Source organism: Falco naumanni, chromosome 2, assembly GCF_017639655.2.
Source record: "Falco naumanni isolate bFalNau1 chromosome 2, bFalNau1.pat, whole genome shotgun sequence".
NCBI lineage: Eukaryota > Metazoa > Chordata > Aves > Falconiformes > Falconidae > Falco > Falco naumanni.
In genome coordinates this window covers 46457019-46479139 of record NC_054055.1, presented here as the reverse complement: position 1 = coordinate 46479139, position 22121 = coordinate 46457019, and the positions used below count along the sequence as shown (strand labels likewise).

Sequence of the window (22121 nt, the reverse complement as noted above, 5' to 3'; positions counted from 1 at the left end):
TTCCCCTATCCATCCCTGAGACCCCCCGTGAGGAAGGAGCACCCTAAGCTGCTTTGGCACCCGCACTGCGGCTCTGCTGTGCTTTAACCCCGGCCGGCAACCAAGCACCACGCAGCCGCTTGCTCACTCCTCCTCACCCAGAGGGATGGGGAGGAGAATCAGAAAGGAATGTAAAACTCAAGGGTTGAGATAAGAACAATTCAATAGGTAAAGCAAAAGCCACACACACGAGCAAAGCAAAGCAAGGAATTGATTCACCATTTCCCGTGGGCAGGCAGGTGTTCAGCCATCCCCAGGAGAGCAGGGCTCCAGCACACATAACTGTTACTCAGTAAGACAAACGCCATAATGCCAAATGTCCCCACCTTCCTTCTTCTCCCAGCTTATACACTCAGCATGGTGTCCCATGATACGGAATATCCCTTTGGCTAGTTGGGGTCACCTGTCCTGGCTGCGTTCCCTCCCAATTTCCCGTGCCCCTCCAGCCTTCTGGCTGGCACGGCCCAATAAACTGTAAAGTCCTTGATTTAGTATAAACATCACCCAGCAGCAACTAAAAACTGTGTTATCAACATTATTCTCACATCATAGCTAAAACAGCACTGTACTAACTATTAGAAGAAAATTAACTCTATCCCAGCCGAAACCAGGACAGGCTCCTCATGGTGCCACGTACAAGCTCAAACTCAGAGCTAACATCCTCCTAAAGCTCCCAGCTGTCTTCTTCCTCCATTTCATCCACAAGATGCTTCCCCAAATTCCTCTGATCTACATCCCATGTTTTCTTCGCTGCTTCCAAGGACATGGACACAGAAGGCTATGTAATTGGTCATGAAAAGATCTGGGAAAGCCACTGACCACAGCAATTTGGGAACCACGGCTGGAAAACACAGCACACATTCCAGCCGTGTTTTCAGGAGCAGAACCTAACCCAAAATTTTCAGCACCTCATTTCTAGACAGTGCAGAGAAGTTCTGGGGAACTTTCACCTCTTCCAGTTGTCATGCCTCAGGGATGAGGTACAGGACAAAGAAAGAGTCTTGCCACTTGGATTAAATGCTGAAGGGAAAGAGCATGAGGAGCTTGACAGAAGAACTATATACAGAATTTGACGTGTACTGTAAGGGAAAAGAGAAAAGCAAGAACTTTGCTCTTGCACATACTTAGGTGGACATCTTAATCCTGTCACAAAAACTGTTTTCCCAAGATGAAATTCAAAATTCTGTATTTCAGCAAATCATCTTAGACACATTTAGCTGGATAGAAAGAAAACAAACTTCTACTAAATGCAACATCAGAAATTTTATTTACAAATGTACTGTAGTTCAATAACCATTCTCCACATATTTTGTGGAAGAAAAAGTGATAGTTACATTTTCCAAATGGGAAAAGAGAACTCTTCCCCTTAAATGTATTCCACAGAATATTATGCCAACACCACTGAGCAAAGGGATTATTCTTTGTATTTAAGTTTCAAAAAAGCACATAATTTTAGAAACCAGCATACGGAAAGCAAACACATTTGTGTGTATTTAAATGCAGCTTCATATTAACCTAGAGAATTCACTTCCAGTATATGTCAAAAATAAAGACAGCAATTGCAAATATATATTTATATTAGCTATTTCTCTAACACTCATTTCAAGAGCTTAGAAACAAAATACCCTCTTCATATACCATTGGAAAGTCAACTAGTTGATTATAAGCCTCAAAAATATTTTGAAGTTATTACTGAAAATATACTTATTCTCCCTTGTGCTCTCAGTACTTGAAGCTGAAAAAGTTAAAGCATTTTCCCCAGATATTTCCTTACTGCAATTACTTTCTTATAAATAAAAATAGTTATATGAAGAATACGATGCATTGCTATGAAGACTAGATAAGCAAGAGTTACTCTTAGGAAAAACACACATACACACAATATATATATTTATAGATCTACATCAGCAGCAATCACCTCTTCTTTTATCTGCAACAGTGGTTTCATATCTTCATTTGCTTCACATGGAGGTTGGTTGTCCAGCTATTAGAGAGAGACAGAAGAAATTGTAATTAAAGCCTAGCTACTGAAGAATCTTAGTGAGAGAAATTAAAATTTCGAAGTTATAAATAGTCAGACAACAGTATTTCCAATACCTATTGAAAATGGTAACACAAACTAAGGCATACATTCTGAATTTAGCAATCCAGATTTTGTGAACAATACAAATTTATGTTTAATCCAATTATAGCACTGCAAGTATTTCAGGCCAAGTAATACTCCACAGAACATGCACCTTACCGAGTTTTTAAGAATTATTTTTAGTATTAGCATAGAGACAAGGTGACAATTTTTCTAAATTTACCCTTCAATAATCAAATCAAAATCTGTTAAATAACTCTAACAGTATTTTTAAAAAAGAACTTTTTATCCCCTCTCTGCATATATTTGTGGGCATCTGCCCATACACTGGTGTTTTGCTACAATGTCCCAGGTTTAAACCACACAATTAACATAAAAATGTGCAAAAATATCATAAAATTACAATGTAAATATTAATAATCCTACAGTTTATGAAACCTTTTAGCCAATATGTTCCTGTTTGAAACTAACAAATAATTAGGCAGGCTGATATCAAATTCCAACTGCAAAGTAATCTGCATCACACACCAGTGCTGTGTTGTCAGTATATTTTCACTGTGGTCGTAACATAGCTGGTTTTTGTATTATTCAAATAGCTAATTTCAATTACCAATCACTAATTCAAATATTTTGTTTTGTACCCACAAATTCTTACAGTTCCTGATTTACTCATATCTCATACAATTATGTTTTGAGGTGCCCATTGGCCCAAGTAGATGCAGTCTGAAGGGAAGGGAATAGAACCATTTCCTCACAGATCAGCTCTGCTTCTGAAAGGCACTGCTGTGACTTTATGGGTTGTAATGTCAAGACTAAATAGCAATTCATCCGTGATAAAATTTTTTGTTACTTCCATCACCAAATTCCTGAGTACTGTCTTGGCAGGGAGTAATAAAAACAGGTTTTATTGGTTGGTTTTTTTTTTTTTTTTTTTTTTCCCAGTACCCGACTTATCCAACTCACCCAGCAATTTTGCCCCCAGAAGAAAAGATAAAATAACATGAACAGGCTCCAGACTGAATCTCCCACACATCTGGGTGCTTGAAATAGGAACACTGTCACTTTGATGTGGTCTTGTCATCAACAAGGAGATAAATTCTCCGAACACTAGCTCGGAGACATATGACCCAGTGCTCTGGATCACCCCTCGATGGAAGGTGGTGATTCTCTTCCTCCTTCCACTGATCATAGTGGCATCCTTGCACCTAACATTAGCCTCTCTGAATGCACTGTTAGTGTCAAGGAGAGGTGGGTTTTTTCCTGGTTTTAGCTGGGGCACCACACAATCATTTCTGTGGTGCAGGCAGCTTCTCCTCTTCCTGGAAGCAAAAAAAAAATCCTGAAAACAGCAACAGCATCAGATGCAGAGCTTCTCTTTCTGAGCTAGGCTTGTCAGCCAGCAGATGCCCAAGTCCTGCTCAAGTATTGCAGCATAGGTATCCTGTTCCCTTCACTGCCTTCTGGTCCACCATGAGAAAAATGTGCCGGGCTCATGAAGAAATGTGGACATGTTTCCCAGGAATTAATTCAGAGATGCTTTCCCTTAGCTGAATTTTATCATTCTAGAGAATTCCATATTTGCTACATAAAAATAGAGCCATACAAAACTCTCAAGACTTGTCAAAATTAGGAGGTTGTCTACCATCATCTATGACAGCAGGAAAAAACCCTCAACACCATTATTCAAAGCCTTAATATCATGCTCCAGTAAATCAGAATTCTGCAAACCATAATAAAGGAAAAAAATTATACTGCACCTTTTAATTAAGATCTGTAAGTAAATCAATTCCTCCTGAACTTGTACCTAAATGAATAACCAATCACAGACCTATAATTCAAATAATAATAGCATCGCAAATAGAAACGAGCATTTGTGCCACCTGCACAGGATAAACTAACAGCTTCCCAGGTATGCATTAGGATTGAATTAAATATATATATTCAGATTACGTTTTTTAAAAATGTAAACAATTTTTCAAAAAGACTTCTCTGTTATCAAGACAAGCCTGTTCAGCAACCGACAACTCCTTGACAACACTCTCTCAGATCTATGAAGAAAGCAGGATGACTATACCACATTGTCTGCTTGAAGCTGCTTAATAACAAGGTGGTAAAATCAGCTACCAGCAAGTTACAAGTCAGGAATGACTGACTACCCTACGAGGGGCAGAAACTGACAATCAAACCTTGCCGAACCTATTCACTAACATACCAACTTAAAGCTAAATATGAAAGCTATCGAGTGGCTCAGCCGTGCAAACACTTGAGGCTGTACAGCACAGGCAAGAACTACTGTCATGCACACCGCAGGTGGATTGCCTTACTTTTAAATCTGATATAGCAGTCGTTGCAGAAGAGTTTGTTGTTTCGGATCCGAACTTCAGCTCCAGAGCGGGATCCCCCGAGGTCACATCCACAGGAAACACACTGCACGATAGATGAGTAATTAGAACTCCTTACAAAATGTTAAGAAACGAGAAAGCTGTTCAAAAGCAGCTTGGATTAAGCTCAACAAAGCTTGAACGATAAACCCACAGCCACTAGCAGCAAATGTGTAACGATTAGTAGATCAAAACGCAACAAACCCTGAGAAAGTATTTTAAGGCGACGACTGGACAACGAATAGCAGATACATCAACTAAGCAAACATAAAGCAGACTTTTTAGAGATTAGTTCATTAAATCTAATTTTCTCTGAAAACTAAGACTGGTTCGACACAAAAAAAAAATTGTTGTCTAGATGGCAACAGCAATTTTGGCACAGAACACCTGGGTGGGCTGCCTGCAGATTTCCATGTGGCACTATACACTGCTGGTATCCTCAGCCCTTTGGCACTCGGAGCAGCAAATGCTCAGACACCCCTGACTTCCTGGGCTTGCATCACAGAAATGAGTTCTTATTTGGAGAGAAGGGGCCAATTTAATACTATTTTTTTTGATAAACACACAAATAAGGGGCTTGACAGCTTTCATACTAACAACAAACTATTTAACTATGGTGCCTGAACAAGTCTTTGCTATGAACATGAACTACCTCTGGAAGGAATGTAACCCAAACCATAGCACACTCCTTATGAATTTATGAAGCGAAGTACTCAGCTGACTACAGAAGGACAGACAGTTTGCCTGCTTGCTTACGTGAGTAATGAATCTTTTAGATTTGGCAGATTGGCACTCTGTTCAACAGCTCATTAATCTCCAGAGATTTGGTATTTTCTTATGTAGGTTAGAAGCTATGGGTGGACTCCCTTGTACAGAATACACTCTGCATAAAGGGAGTGACAACGCACCCCCATGGATTACACCTGTCCCTTCTGCTCAGGCAGGCAGGATCAGGGGAAATTTTGAGTCAATCCCTTGTAGTTTTCTGGGTGGTGCCTTTGAGATGGGCACAGAAGACAAGTGTTCTGAACCAGACACCCAAGTCTCTCTCTTAAAGCCATGCCTCCATCCAACACAAGGTAGAGTAAGAGCAAAGGGGTGCCACAGCACCTCCAAATCAGAGTCTAATTTATCATCTGGTCCTAGAGCAGGGGAACTAGAAGTGCTTTTACATCTTTTGCAGGCAGGCATTTCTTCTTTCAGCTTTGCGTATGCCCCGAGCTGACTACAAATCATGTAACTATGCCTCAGCGCTAAGCATGAGCTGATATACCAGCTTCTGTCCAGGGTCGAGTGGCACTAAACAGCTTCCTTTTGGTGCTGGGTTCTATCCTGCCAGGCTGAACGCTGCCAGCATGCCTTTGCCTGGAAAACACCATGTGAACACTATGCTAAGATTAGCTTAGAAATGATGGGCCACCTTAAACGGTTCAATTGCCAGGGTCCAGGCTGAGGGTTTTTTTGGTTTGCTTTTTTTTTTTTTTTTTTTTGGGGGGGGGGGGGGTTTAGGTTGTTTTTATTTAGGGTGGGTTTTTTTTTGTTTTTAAGGAGCTGTTTTTTCTGGGAGAAGTGGCTCAGCCCCTTCTGATTTTTTTTTTTTTGCTGCCTATTCGAAGAAGGAAGAACTTTGATCTCACAGTCAACATCATCTTATTTGTCAAAGCCCTACTGGTTAGCTCTGGCATTTAACAAATACTTCTAGAGTTAAGGGCTAAATGCCTGCAGAGACAACTGCCTCATGGAAATATGCATGCACCACGCTGTCAAAAGAGTAGAAGGCAAAGCAGGTGATTAGTAGAGCCCCTGTGAGCATAACACCGAGTAGCCATGCGTGCTTCTGATTAGTTCCTGTTCCTTCAAGATGTTACTCCCATCTCTCACCTTAAAGCAATGTAAATGATAACAAAGACCAAGAGACTCAATGATCATGGCTGCTCCTTTGCCCAGAACGTTATTACAGTATGAACAGATTTTCTTCCCACTGACTGACCTAAATATAGAATGAAAATCCTTAAAACCAGTTTGAAAAGGTTTAAAAGACAAAGAAAAGTTATCAAAGACTTTTTGAGATTAGAAACAAAACCACACTGGTGTAAAAGTGTACTATTAGGCCGCCTGGGGAAAATAAACTGAAAATTAACTATCATTTGCAGTAAATCTGAAAGCTAAGTAAAGCTGAAGTGTTATAATTTAGATCAAAGTTACACAGGAACAAATGGAGAAATTCTGTCACTTTCTTGGCAGATATTTCATTGTATAAAATACCTTCTACAAATAAACATAAAAATTATGTTATTAAGTTTGGAGAGTAAGACCACAGGTTTTGTGCTGCTGCCTTATTTCTTATTTGTGGGGAATTATCCTGAAGGCTGAGTTTTAGCAAGCAGCCCTGCCAAGTCCCACCATCTGCACCTTGTTAGGTAACAGAAGGCTACTCCTGGGCCTATAATATTATGCTAACTCTGAACATAATCCATACAGAGGTCAGTTTCTATAGATCTACCAAGATGTTAGCAAGTGGAAGCGGGAACAAGATAAGTAAACATGGTTAAAAAGGTAATTTTTGTACACTATAAAGAATGTAGGAACCTAGCTTTGGGAGGGAAAAAAAAAGAAAACTAAAAAGAAAAAAACAGGTTCAATTTATCACAAAGTGTCTGAAAGCATAAGAGCTAGTGAAGCAATGTTCACACTGTTGTTATATATAACACGTGGAATTGTGTGGGGATGATTCTCTATAGCCTTACCCCAAGGTATTTTTAAAACGTTTCAAGTACATAAAGTAGCAGTTATCTACCCTACCACAAGTGAATTCCATTTTTGTTTCAAAATATGTTGCAATTGTTGCTTTCTCCTCCTAGATTTAAACCAACATCCTACTCTGCAGTTCCCCAGGGTCGTGGGTTATGAGCATTCCTGAGCGCTCCTCGAGATGATATTGACCACATGCCAGGAAGGGGGGAGGAAAGACCAAGATGAGGGCCATAAAGCGTGGGTTTCAGGAATCTTTTGTTAAAACAAACCTAAGAAAATAAATGTCAGAAATGCCATCTGGAGTATGCTTTTACTAATCATTTTGGTAACCAACATACAGCTTGGAGACTGGAGATTTATTATTCCAGTTCCTTCAGTGTGTTTTTTTTTTTTTTTAACCCAATGTCAAGCAGTGATGACAAACCTGGGGAATTTTCTGAAGGACTGGAGCAGGGGGGTAATAACAGCCCTTACTTCTACCGCCCCATCCAGCCAGAAAACTAAGTCCAGGTAGTTTTCAGACTTGTTTATCAATGTTATGGGCAAGAACACTGCTGTGGACCACCATACACACAGGCTGCTCTCTTCGGGGCAGCCCAGCATTTATACCTTCCCAGCAGAAGTGCACCGCTCACTCACCTGCTGCGTGTCTGGGACCCTGGCTGGGAAGCAGAGAGGGGAGACTGAGCTCGGGGGGCTGCCTGGGACACAGAGGGGGCTCTTGCAGAGGTGGCTGCAGGAGGTGCTTTGCTGGAGGAAGGAGTGCACATGTAGGCTCGGTTTGAAGTGGACACCGGGCGACTGAAATCTTGACTAGAGGACAAAGATGAAGAGGAGGCAGACTGGTTCAGCCATGTGTGGTGCCTCCATGAGCTTGTTCTTGAAGAATCAAGATTGTCCAAAGACTCCCCTCTGTAACAAAGGTACACATAAAAATGTAAATAGCGGTACAGCTAGAGAAGAAGAGCTATATTCTGATTTTTTTAAAAAGAAAAATCATTATTCTAGCATTTTTAAGATTTTCTAGCATAAACATGCTTGTCTGATGACACCGAGAAATACTCTTCACACACCGATTTAAAATGTTTGAGCAGAAAATTATCCTTTGTGTCCAATCTTAGTGTCACGGGAAAAAGCAGGTGAAGCAAAAAGAGAGGTGGGACTTAATAAAGGCAAAACACTCTTCACTGCAGCCTTATCAGGGTGAACCATATCAAAATCCACTGTAGGGAAACGGACCTCAGACACCACATTTGTTTTTGTTTTCTCCAAGGGATAACAGATTGAAAATAACAATCCATCCAAGCTGGACAGCATCATCTAGGTACAAGGTGTTGGCCCAACAGCCACTCTTCTGACTGATGACTGTTTCCTAAGTGACAAATCTAACATACATACATTACTTAAAGCAAGAAACAAACTCCAGACTTTCTGACATTTCTACGTAAAAAGAGGTATACTCCTTAGCTATAATAATTAGTTTCCACAATAAATTGTCATGCTGAAATTCTTAAGCACATCTGTCAATGACAGAGCACATTATTGATTTCCATTGCTGGTACACCAACCAAGAAATAAGCAGCTGAGTTATTTACAGGTCACATCCATATTCTTTACTCGCAAAAAAAAGTTTAATTCCAGCTGTAATACAGCTACTTTCTTCTATTTGTGCTGCTATGCAGTTTAGCTTACAGCATTTCACAGACTCATTTCATTTCCGTGCTCTGTAATACAAGCTGAGGTTTAGAATCACTAAACAATATTATCTGATGAGAGACAAAGTTTATTTTTAACGCAATTCCTACCTCCTCATACTACTGCTGTACAGACTTATAGGCTCCTTATGTATACTGGAACTGCGCTGCCTAATCCAGCTGCTGTCCGTGTGTAGAGATGTTTTCTTTCTCATTTCCTGAAGGATTTGCTGTCTTTCCAACTCTGCTGCAGACAGGTTTTGCTCCTTCTGAGGCTTCTTCTGTGACTCACCCATGTTCCAGGACCTCTCTGAGTACTTGCTCTGGGTACCTGTTTGGACAAAATGCACAGATTTCAGCCAGACACCTTAAGGCACAAAGGCAGTTATCACAGATTCAGTGCTCTGGCTGTAACTCCAAAGCAGTCATTCATCACCACATTCACAAGTTTCTCCCGTTCCTTTTTATGGACAGGTGACCAGTATCAAACCTGCCAATATATCATTATGATTACACTTTTAAAAATCGTATTTCCATTATGTGGTCCTTTATATTAAGTTCAATACAAGTAGGCATTTTCCTTCACTTTCTAAGTGTATATGCCTATGTATGCATATGTATGCACACACATACATGTATTTTTAAGAGAGCATGATCTCTTTTATTGCCACAGTATGGAGACTTCCTCCAATACAAACTGAAGTATGTATAGAATATATCATTGAACGGTGGGATACCTTCTCTCCCTTTAAGAGTTCATATCCTGTTTTCCTGTATGTTGTCCCTGTTCTCAAGATTTTTTTTTTCTTTATTCAAGGCACTAAGCACACTGCTTTATCTTGTTTTAGACAAGTATCTATGTATATGGGGGGAGACAGACAGGGAAATCTTACACAGTTTCTTTATAATTTGTATGTTGTGTTAACTACTCAGTTGAAATTACATTTATGGTATAGATGGCCTTTGAGATTTTGGAAGGGGAAAGAAACAAGCCATCTTTCTTCAATGTGTTGACATGCTAGAAGGCAACAATTTTGTCTTTATTTCCTAGATCTGGTAACTTCGTTACAGTAAGACTAATAAAGAAAATTACTCTGCAATAAATCATTCAATTTAAAATTCAATCCTTTTAAATACTGCTCTGACTATAGATTTGCTCTTGGTTTTATTGCTGTAGATTGCCATTATAAAATACTGTGGAAGTTGACTCACTTATGAGTTCCAATGATCAAGTTTTAATGTGTGAAAGCAATGTTGTCAATCTGCAACATATCCTCTAATACACCATTTACCTCTCTATGATTACTTGCAATTACTTTTTTTTCAACCATGTTTTAGACACGAGAATAGCTTTCAGTCATTTTTTACTGTAACGTAATTATGACCATCTGGTTGGTTTGTTTGCTTTATACACATTCCTTTCAAGACACAGGAAGGTTACTGAAGGACAACTCAAAGGCAGCAACGAACTAGAGTCCAGAAAACAAGCCGCTGCGACAGTATCAAGCACTGACTTCTAGCTGTGTTACTCTTAACAGTAGTTACAAAGAGCAAACAGTTGTATCAAATACATTATCATCTTGGTATGAACAGCTTTTTTTATTGAGAGAGTCATATCAAAAGAACCCACATCTTCAATGATATATCTACACAACTGGTTTATTCTCATATAAGTATCAGACATCTAAAATTTAGGCACCCGAGACCCATTTGTAATCACTGCTACAGTCTTCAAGGGAGCAGTTAATCCAGCAAGACGCTGACTGTACGAATTTCCTCTTGCTGTTGAAACTTCATTAAGCTGTAGCATGGTATGACTTTGAACTACACTGCGGCTATCAAAAAGCACTCTGACAATTAATTTTCTTAGGATAACCACATCCAACACACCTTTTTTCAAGAAAATACATTTTCAAAATAACGAAAACTAAACACTACTTACCATTTCTGATTGTGTTGAATTCATTCAGTTCTGAACTTGACTTGGACTTATTCCTAAGGATATAGAAAACATTTCTCTGTCTCAACTAGGAGACCTCATCACAGACAAAGATCTTATCATTGCAGACGAGATACACAGCCCCTTTTTTCACCATCCCTCCCATCAACAACTAATGCTGAACTTAAAGCAAGAGGCAAAACCACCCAAACCAAGACCAACAGGATATTAAGGGGAGAAAAAGATGCCAATGTTTAAATGTCAATAGGTGATCACTGATTAAAAGTTAAAATTATGTACTGAAAGTTCCCAGTGCTTCAGGTATAAGGGACCAATCATTGTATTTGCTTCAACAAAAACATGTAAAAAACAAATTCCTCCTCTCTGGAAGCTTTGTGAAGACTACAGTCAGACAGTTAAAGAAGTGATAACTTTGAAAGCAGGTTTATAAATGAGTTAACATCTGAGAAAACTAAATCATACTTCAGCACCATTACTAGATTGTAAGCAAAACACCTGCTCAAACACTGCATGCAGATTGTTCCCTGGAATTTTATCAATCACTGATAAAAAAACCCATAATTTTTAATGAGTTTTAGACAAGATACGTCATTCAGTATACAGGCAGACAAGCAGCAAAAAGCTGGTTTTCTGACAGTACCAAAACTGGAGCTTCAGGAACACCTCTGTGCTATGTTATTAGTCTCAAGTAATAAAGGCAGTTTCTTAGTTTAAAATGCCTCAGAAGTGAACAGAAATCCTTTACTGGGTCACAACTCAAAGCTGCTACGTTAATGTGTTTACACTTAAGAGTACTGGCTGCCTAACAGTGTTTTGTGGGACTCTTGTCCTTTGTCTATAAATAAACGATGCATAAAACTGTGTCACTTTTCTTGCTCCCCCAAGTTCTGATTGTCCATCCTATGGTGCAGACCTATTTGTTTTATTCTGTTTGAGAAGATGCAACAATTTCACAACTGCTTGTGGTAAAAACGAACTCCAAAGAGCAGGTCAGCCTCGCCTGGGATGCTTTTAGCACCCAAGTGTCTTCCTCACACATATATCCAAGATGTATCTATTTAGTGCAGGCATCTTCTGAAGTTAGATTTAGATCTTCCATTAGTAGTACCCTGTGAATTTTGGGGGTCCTCTTCATATAAAAAAGGGTATGCTCACTCCAGCTGTAAGAACTGATTAAGTATATACAGCAGAGGTGATCTTTTAGAACTACTGTGGGATGCCATCTAAGACAAAGACTTGATAAAACAGTTCTGGATTTAAGTAACTTCAGCATTTTTTTAACTATAGCCCAGTTATTAAAAGGGAGAAGAAAAAGCTATCCATTCAAGAAGCCCAAACCTGCAGTGGTTAATATACTCTACTGAAAAACAAAACAAAACAAAACCAAAAAAGCAACAGTACAACAAACAAACCACCAAGCAACACAAGACAGAAAGTAGCCAAGGTAAGAGAGCATAACTTAAACAAGCGGCACATCTAATACCTTCCTGATATATACGCTGCTGCTGTCTCTCTCCTCCCTCCCTGTTTACTCTCAAGTTGCACAATCCTGACTGGGATGACTGCACCTTAGTTTGTGTGGCACGTTATGACACAACCACAATATTATTTGAAATTGTTTTCCAGCCAAATAAAACCAGTACCACCCACATATTTACTTCCTTACAGTTCTGCTTCTCCCAGTAAAACCCTACTGCCTGACTAACTGTTGTTTACAGCATAGCATATAATTTGCCAAAAGTTTAGCTGCTTTTTTTCTCAACATGAAAACATGCCATAAACACTGCAAAACACAGCAGCATATACGAAGTATTCACTTAACTGCCATGGCTAAAGCTTATTGGAAGTTTCAAAGCTTTCTGACACAGAAACAGTGACGTTACAGTCTACAGCGAGATTCAGTATCACACGTACCTGTCAGCAAATGACTGGCCAGGTTGCTCCTCAATGGTTTTAGAAACTTCATAACGCTCATAATGCCTTGAGAAAAAAAAAAACAAAAAAAACCAAAACGAAACCATAGTAGTTCCTACTAAAAATATTCAAAACAGATCCTTAAGGGGGGGGGGGGGGGGGGGGGGGGGAACCCCAAACAGTTAAATTCTAAGGAGACTTCATTTTACCAGCCAGAAACACAAAGGGCAGAAAAAGAAAGGCTGTCAGAAAAACTGCCTGAAATTGTTTTGTTAAGTGACAAGGAATCCAAACGTGAGCATGTCAAATTGGTTGATACTTATGAAGTAGGCTGAAAACCTACCTATTGATTCAATTTCTTATTACCTGTCAATGAGAGGATGGCCAGCTTGATCCTCTATTGTTTTAGATACTTCATAGCGCTCATAATGTCTGGAAACAAGATACAGATAAAAGAAAATACGTATTAAACAAAATAACATTTTCTAGAAATTGAACAAACAGTAAGTATACATAGAGAAAACTGAGAAATTTTGGATATGTTAGTTAGATATATGAAAATACATGAGAAAAAATCTCCGAAGACATTTTAAGATGCTGCAAAAATTACCATTAGCACTATATGACAGTGATTATCTTATCCATTTTAAAGCCAGGAGGTAAGCTTTGTCCAAACATAGCAGTTCTCTAAAAGTTACATGCATATTCTAGAATATTTTATAGGTGTAGTTTGTAACCCACAGAGAAAAACTCTAACTTCCACAGACAAAGCTCTTCCAGTTGCCTGTCCTCAAACTCAGTGCTCTTAGCAGCAAGTATCCTACCTTCACAGATGTTTGTATAAGGTTTCAGATTTCAAGTCACACCTTCTGATACCATCGTAAACCAAACATTTAACACCAGATATTTTAAACCCCAGTTTCACTAAACTTGCTCCTTTTACTATTAAGCAAAGCCTTCCTTCTTTACCAAAACACATCTTTTGGCAGCAACCTCAGAAGCAATGGAATCCCCTAGGATTAAAGCACATATCAAGGATTTAGATATGCAGATATTAGAGCAGCTTTATAAGTTACTGCACAAAGTCCTATTATCTTGCAACAGGGGCAAATTAAAACTGTAGCGATATTCTGGCTCAGCTGCCAAGAAGAACCTGTTTAGCCATTGTAACAACTGTGCCTCTGCTTTTCTCAGCAGGTATCTCAAGCAGCAGTCAGTTACAATGAGCTAAAGTAACCCCAGGTCTCGCAATCTCCTCTGCAAATATATGCAATTTTATAATCATACTTTCCTCTTTTAAGACTTGATACCATGCGTTATCTTCAGTCATCTCTTTATTACTTACTTACGAACAGGGGAAAATCCTCAAGAGAAACAGCAAAGCTAGTAATACACAAGGCACTAAGCTAAATGCACAAGAAATAGGAAAAACTTACTGGTTTAATCTGTTTCAGACAGATTAATCTCCCATGATGCCTGTAGTAGTCTGAAAACTTCTGGGCAAGAATGTGAACTTGTAAAGTAAATTTTTGTTTGGTTTTTGTTTGGGTTTTTTAAACCAAGCTGCCAAGAAGGTAATGAAAGAAACCACTTCATGCTTTAGAATAAATATATCCACAGTGAGTATTTCTAACAGGCTATGATATTTTTAAGCCAGCATCTGTTTGCTCATACACCATGATACCCCTCATCAGCAAGTTAACCCAGTAGTGCAATTAAACTTTACTACTGCACTGTCGAACTAAAGACAGGAGTCTGGAAAATCAGTCATGCATTTATTGGAAAAGAGTTAACTTATTATTTCCTCTGAAAGGCCTTGCATATTGAGCCACTGGCTCTCAATTTACAGCCTTAATCAGGATTCTTACAAAATCTTCACACAAAGTGTTTCAGGTCACCTTTGATTTGGCTGCAATTATTTATTTACACTTCCTACTTAAAAAATTAGCTGAAGTGGGTTAAAGGGCACTTGATTCATGGGGAAAGACTTTGTCTTATGCCTGATCCTTCTACCTTTAGAAAGAAAGGCCATCCTGTGGTATCTTGCACTGACTGATTACAGTACAAATCTTAAATGAATACCCTTACATATTCAGGACATACACAGTCCCAGAAGAAATTTGTTTGAATTTTTAATGCAAAAGCAAGAGAGAGTAAATCCCATCACAACTGCACACCTTTGGTACTGAGGCATCTCCACCAACACCTCCCTCTGCCTTTCAGTCTGACATCTCTGCTCCTCCTCCATCTCTGCCTGCCGCCTCTGCTCCTCCATCTCTGCCCGCCGCCTCTGCTCCTCCATCTCTGCCCGCCGCCTCTGCTCCTCAGCATACTGCTGCTCCCTCTCTTTACGTTGTCTCTCAAGCTCCAGCTCCTGGAGTTCCCTTTCTTGCTCAAAATGCAGGGCTGCTTCGTCCTGGATCCTCCATTCCTCCTGCAGCTTCCTCCTTCCTTCTTCCTCACCCTGTAAGCATGCTGCCAGCTCACTTGCTCCAACTCCTTCTGGCTCCTCAGAAGTATTTCCTTCAGGGCTTGCTCTCCAGCTGGATGCAGATGGAGCCCATGCAGGGACAGATGTTGTGTTTAAGGTTAGAACACTCTGCTCCTGTAGCAAAGAAAAAAAAAATCATGCTTTTAGGGAAGGGAGCTATTTTTTGAACAGGTTTCTCACTCAGAAAAGTTCATTTACTCTGAGGGAAGACTGTGTAAAAAGCATCCCAAACACTTTCAATGCAAGACCCAGGGTATACTTTGTTTTCACAGTTTGAGTGACTGCTAGCACATTCTCCTAATGAAAGAACTTCATTCCACACAGCAGCCTTAGCAAGCGCCATGGGCAGCGCGGCCACAACTATGTGAAACATTCTGCTTTCTAAAGTATCACTTACATTTCAAGCATCCCATCCCCACTTAAATGCCCACAGAAAGCAAACTCATCCATGATACCCCCAGCATTTCTCCCTACTGTTTTGACTTAGAAACCCAAGACCTACCTAAGAACGTATACACAAAGAGATACACTGCAAATGCACATCAGACCAATGAATTTCACATGAATCCTCATGTGGGTGAACCCCCCAACCTCCTCCATTCTCTTACCATTTGAAAGTCAAGTTTCAGACCTACCACTCTATGACCCTTCTCTCAAACATGAGAAAAGGTCTTTCAGCGGTCAAAAGATGTTTTAGTTGCAGAGAACAAATACCGTTTTTATGGGTCCATCCAAACCTCTAACGATGGAAAAATATGAAATGGTTTACATTCTCGGACAAAGCCCTCTAACAGCTCGAAGAGGTTTCTTATTGAAGTCCTAAGCCTTAAATTACAATCTACTTGCTTATGACTGTGTAAACACAACTGATCTAGCTAGGATGCCTGAAGCAGCACTTGCATAGCAATAGAGATATCTCAGACACCTCCCATACTCAGGAAAAAACCTGTTCATCTTCCCATAAGCAACAGCCTCAAAGTCAGCATCTACAGAAGCTACACACATTCAATGTTTTGAAACATATGATAGCAAATCTACGTTTATTTGATATGCAGATTTATTAGACATGGGATGAACCAGCTGCCAGAAACAAGCCAGGCACTTACGAACATGTCTCATGATGAAGTATGGAAGCAGAATTCCAACAAGTAGCATCAGGAGGTAAACATACCGCAAAGGTATATATACAAGGTAACACTCCATTCTGGTCACAATAATTAATACGTGCTGAAACTTTCTGCTGACATGTTTCTGGTGTTAGTTACCTAACCAATCCTTATGGAATAAAGTCAAAACATCTCATTTACTCTGTTCTTCCCATCTTTGCAACCTCTTTCTACCAAATCATAGACAACAATTTATTTTCCAAAATGAGAAGATAAATGACATAGCAAAATAAATCATTTGCCTGCTTGGACACATCTGCTATAAGAGAAAAAAGGCATCATAAAAAGTAAACAGTCAAAGGTGACACCATATTCATAGCCTACCTCATCAAAATACTTGGAGCTCTCTTTTTCTGCTTCTTGCTTAGCTCGCAGCCATTCTTCCCTCAGTTTTTCTTGTTCGCGTTGGTATTTCTCCTGTCACATTAGATTGAAGTTAAACACACAAATAAGAAATGTGGTATGTTTTTATTTGCATTAGAATGTACTTCTGGTATTTAATGTGTTTTTTAACAGACCAGCATAGGAAAAACATGCTTGAGCTCCACCAGGACATTAGGTCTGCCATAAGTGACTGAAATCCTGGCTCAACTACAATCCGAAGTTGTGCAACTAATTTTGGAGAATCCAAGATTATCAGATGTTAAGTCTTGTAACAACTGACTTCATCATGTCTTTTATATTCCCTGTTTTACAGTTTAGTTTCCATTTGAACAAAAATCAGCTATCTAAGGCACTTCTTGAAAGATGGAGTGGAATGGGGCACATTAATACAGTAAATATAAAGTGATATCAACCTGGGAACCAGGTTGATTCTAACTGTTTAGCTGATTGCTAAACAACAGGATGCTAGCAGACATCTAAGCAGGCACTGGCTGCCTTCTCCCTTTCTGATTATAAGGCTGTATCGCTGATTGAAGATAAAAACTCATTCTAGAGGAAATTTTCTTAAGGGGAAAAAATAAAACTCATATTCCAAAGTGAAGACTACAGCCCTTAAGTCTTTGCTTATTCCTTAAAATCTGTTGCCAGTAAAAGCATACCAGCCTTGCAATGACTGAGCATTTTGGATGTAGTGAATACACAGTCTGGGTTTGATTGTCCTCTTTTTGCTGAATAATTGCTAGTGTGTGTAATTGTGCAGCCCAGCAAATGTATGTGAAAGTCCTCTTAGGCCATCAGTAAGAAGAATTGCAGAAGTTACATGTTAATTTCTTTCAGCAACATTTGCTGCACCCAAGGGATTGCCAGCCTATGATTATGAAGATTAATTATACCTGCAATAAACGGTCCTGCTCCTTTTGCCATTTTTCCTGTCGTTTTCGTTCTTCCTCTTGATCCCAAACCCGACGAGTAGGAGCACTAATGGATGGGACTGGGAGCTAATAGAGCACAGAAATGAAATATTATTATCTTATTTCATGTAATCAACACTTTAAATTTTAAAACATATTTTTAAAGTGGGAAATAAAAGCCATTACAAACACTACAGCTTTATAGTGACAAGGACCTAAATTAGTCTTTTCTTCGAAGGGTCAGAAAGCAACCATTCTATTGCGCATTAGAAAATCTTAGTCCTCTCAGATTTGATCACAACTTTAAAGAAGCATAAAAAGCAATAGAAAGCTTTGGTCTTCTTGAAAAGACCAGGGTTATACAACTAATCAGTAGTTTGTAAACAGTACTTACATCAGGCATTGCAGGCTCTGGGCCTCCTGCGAGATTTTGAAGGCAAAAAACAGAAATCATTAGAGCCATACATATTCACTATTGCAAGACGTGTGTAAATGTGGAAAGTCTGAGCTTCAGACAAATTTTTGCTTCCTTTGTAAGCCATGCTTGCATTTTCCCTATTGAACTTACTTGAGGGCAGAATTCATTAGGTGCTTTCAACTAATGTGCGCAATTGTTTAAAAGCTTTACATGCTTAAAAGTGCCATCAGCAATTGCTTGCATTAGCAGTACATCTCCCACTGTGGCAATATAGAGGTTCTTTGCTACACACCTCTCCTATTGTTATTGTGAAACCCGACTGTTTAGCATGACCAATCACCAGAACCCTGCTCCAGGGTAGAGCAGCTACTCACCTACTGCCCTTGATGTGAATTAAGAGCAACAGACATCCACAGGCAACTTCTCTACTGCAAAACCACGTATTTCCCCTTTCTGACTGTCCTCTTTTCCTACTCCCAAAAGCACGCTTGAGTTTGATGAGCTTGTTACCATTCACTACGAACCTTATGCTATTTGAGGCCATCACGCTTGGTCTTAGACTGTGCCAAGATGACTATAAGCGATGTATATTATGCCAATAAATTAAAAGTTGAGAAAACATGGAGAAGCACAGATGCCTTTCCTAAGCATCATCACTATTTTTCTTTGTTGCCAGCGTACTTGTCACTTAGCTGTCCAAATTTCAGTTAAAAAATAAAAAGTGCATAAAAGCAACAAGTTGCAACAGTTTTCTGTAGAGTACGACCACATGAAGTGGAGAAAATTCAAATACAATAGGTTACAAAAGACATCTAATGAGTCACAGGCTAGCATCCGACCTATATATGCACAATTTTGTCATAATTATCAGATCGCAGCAGCCACAGTGACAATATGACAGACTTGATCTCCTGCAACTGCACCAGCAGATGCTGAAGTGAGGCATAGACAGCGCCTATCTTTGCTCTCCACTTCTCTCTGCCTTGCAAGCTTATGCTGGCCTGTACATGTTTAGAAAGAAGAATCTTTATATAATTGTAAAGCTAAAGTGTCAAAAGTTTAAAATGAACAAAACTGTACTGAGCATACACTCTAGAAATACACTCTTCTCCTCCCCCTCAAGCACAACTGAAATACTTCAAATATTACTGTAAAATTTATTAAAATAAAACCCAAACTTCATAACCAGTCTTAAAAAGACATTATCCAACAAAAATACCACCATATTGCAGATACAATGCAGCAGAAGTATTCAAAAGCAAACAGAACCACAAACACAGATATATGCTGTGGCACTTCACATATCTCTTCTAGAAAAAAACAGAAGCCATCACCACTGAAGGTAAAGTTCTGGCTCCACTGAAATAATTGCCAAAATTCACACTGAACTTCGAGTGGGCCAGGACTTCACTCTTTCAGGCTACAGCAAAACAGCAAGGCATACATAGTCTGAAGACAGCATTAGACATACAACATTAGTGGAAGTATGTGAGTTGTGACATGCAAACACCAAAAGGCAACCTACAAAACCGAAGTTGAGGCAAAAATGTTTTGCCTTTAAAAGCTAGCATATTCAATTCAAAATTTATATAGGTCTTCTTGGGATCTTGTGACAGTCACCAAATAGTGGAAAGCCAGTAGCTACCTTTTTTTCCAACCAATTTAGATGAAAGCACAGTGCTGCAACTCAAGATAAATTCAAGTCCAGAGTTAAATATTTTATCAACAGCTCCGAGGTCTGCACTAAGCCTCTGCTGGAACATCCAATGTTATTCTTGTTTTGTAGGTAGTAGCAAACCTGAACAGAGTGCTCGATCCTTCTTACTCCTACCCAGTGAAAAAAAAAGTACGAACAACATAGAAGAGATTTTAACAGCTATAGATATAAGAGAACACACAAAGACCCATTACCACAAAGGTAGACCCATGAATTGTAAGAATAACCTGATGACCCTGGGGAAAGAAGGGAAATCAATTATGTTGCTTCGCTGTAACTTCAACAAACAATGCTGAAGAGGTATAGTACCCAGCACCAGACTTGTTAGGAAGAGTGTGCAGCAGGAACTTTTTCATGGAAGTACATGAAATGTTAGCTCTTTGGTTTACCTTGCTCAAAAAATTGTGACCGTCTTTTTAAGTTTTTCAAAGAAATAGGTTCAGACGCTATTTGAAAAATACAAAGAATACAAACAAGTCAATGAGGTGCTGGTTTTGGTGGGTTTTGTGTTGGTTTTTTTTAATGACTATCCCCACTGGATAAGAAACTTCTGTTAGACCCCCAATCTATAGCAATGCCATTTCAGAAAAAACAAAAAGCCCCTGAAACACAAAGGAAATCTAATCTTTTGTAACAACAAATACAGTTTTTAGTAGGTTACATCATATACTGATTAGTATTTCATTTTATCACTAACAATGTCCAACTGTAACAACAGTACAAGTGTCAGACTCAGATTCTCTCCGTCTAATTTAGGCCTCCTCAACTGACATGCCAAATTGGACTGAGGTGCCTAATCATCATTTAAAGTCATCAGAAAAGCATGTCCAGAGGGCAACTGATCTCTTGGCCCGGGGGGAGGAGGAGTTACGGAGTACGACATGACGGGACTCATACAATTCACCACGTGCATTCAAGACAAAATGAAATACCAAGTTCCCACTTAAGGATCATTGTTCCATTAGAAAGTATACGTACCTGGTTTCTCTCACTGTCATCAAGTAAGGCTATAACTGTTCATAGCATCATAAGTAATTATTGTTCATACCAGTATTATTAATAGCATTCTCCAGGAATAAAAGTAAAATAATATTAGAAAAATGACAACTACCCACAAAACCTCACAACTGAAAAGGGCGGGGGGGTGGGGTGTGAGTTCAATACTTTTTAAACTCTTCCTGAGCAGTGAAATAAATCAATGCTCATACTGAGTCAGTCTCTACACAACGCAGTAGCAATTACAATAGATTGTGTCCCTTCCCCTTCTCTTTCACCCCTACCGCACAATAAATTTACAACTGCTAATGCAGAGATGTGGGGATTTGTCACTGCGCTGTTGTCAGTTCTCCAACTGCCTAGCATGTTGTGGAAGCAAACTACACCCAGTTTGGATGCAGCTAGATCTCCGATACCTGTCTAGCTTTCAGTTCATTAAGGTCTTGCTTTGCCCGCTGTATAAAGCTTGTGATGATTACACGTATAATGTCAGTGCTTGTTGCAAACCCACACAATTAGCAGATGAAAAGCAGTAGTGGTTTACCTCTTTGTTCATTAGAGCCAAGGTCTCCTTGCATTCCATTTATCATTTTTGTTTCTGTATCCTGAAAAAGTGAAAAATAAAGGGCTGGGGTTCATTGGATTTGTGGAAGTTTAACCAATTACATGTCTCCCTGACAGGAACTGTGTATCACTGAACACTTCAGAACACTTTCCACAGAAAGATACAAAACTATCTGAAACTGCCTGAGTATATTATAAGACAAAAAGATAACAGGCATTTGAGAGGATCAATAATCATCTGTGAATTGCTGGCTGGAAAAATACCTACAACCATCAGCTTGCAAGAAAATGCCAGAAGTCGCGATCTTGCTATTTCAGCTCCTTGGCAGGCAGGGTGTTATTTGCAAGTAATTTGAAAGCACAGATATGCTTGCTCTTTGGGGCTGCAACTTTCATTTACATGAATAATGGAGGTAAAAGTATTTTCTAAAGGATAAACACTCTATATGTTCTAGTTTGTGCACTCTGCACATATTTTAATACTCCTCCCTTAGCAGTGTCTGCTCATGGATGGACAGTAGCAAGTCCTTAAAATGCCTTATTTGGCTTAACACATACGTAACTACATCTCTGTATTTGCAGTACCCTATATGCTCCTTAAGCAATACAAATAAAAACAAGACTTCCAAGGTCTTTTCTCCATCTTCCC

General features: G+C 39.3%; 1 protein-coding gene across 9 annotated transcripts in view; it reads right to left on the bottom strand.

Moving 5' to 3' along the window:
* Positions 1-1283: 1283 nt before the first annotated feature.
* LMO7 (LIM domain 7) overlaps positions 1284-22121 on the bottom strand; it is a 131042-nt gene continuing 110204 nt past the window's right edge. For 5 of the 9 annotated variants that reach the window (XM_040584225.1, XM_040584216.1, XM_040584222.1 and 2 more), the window contains 14 exons: positions 21453-21513; positions 20302-20358; positions 18172-18197; positions 17760-17864; positions 16807-16899; positions 15003-15430; positions 13192-13257; positions 12826-12891; positions 10894-10946; positions 9063-9282; positions 7897-8169; positions 6385-6493; positions 4447-4549; positions 1284-2023 (listed from right to left, as the gene is read on the bottom strand). In XM_040584225.1, the coding sequence (XP_040440159.1) occupies positions 2001-2023; positions 4447-4549; positions 6385-6493; positions 7897-8169; positions 9063-9282; positions 10894-10946; positions 12826-12891; positions 13192-13257; positions 15003-15430; positions 16807-16899; positions 17760-17864; positions 18172-18197; positions 20302-20358; positions 21453-21513 (1683 nt within the window). In that variant the 3' untranslated portion in view covers positions 1284-2000. Of the gene's footprint in view, positions 2024-4446; positions 4550-6384; positions 6494-7896; positions 8170-9062; positions 9283-10893; positions 10947-12825; positions 12892-13191; positions 13258-15002; positions 15431-16806; positions 16900-17759; positions 17865-18171; positions 18198-20106; positions 20149-20301; positions 20359-21452; positions 21514-22121 lie in introns of all 9 variants that reach the window. The other 4 variants (XM_040584220.1, XM_040584223.1, XM_040584217.1 and 1 more) reach the window with 3 other exon arrangements.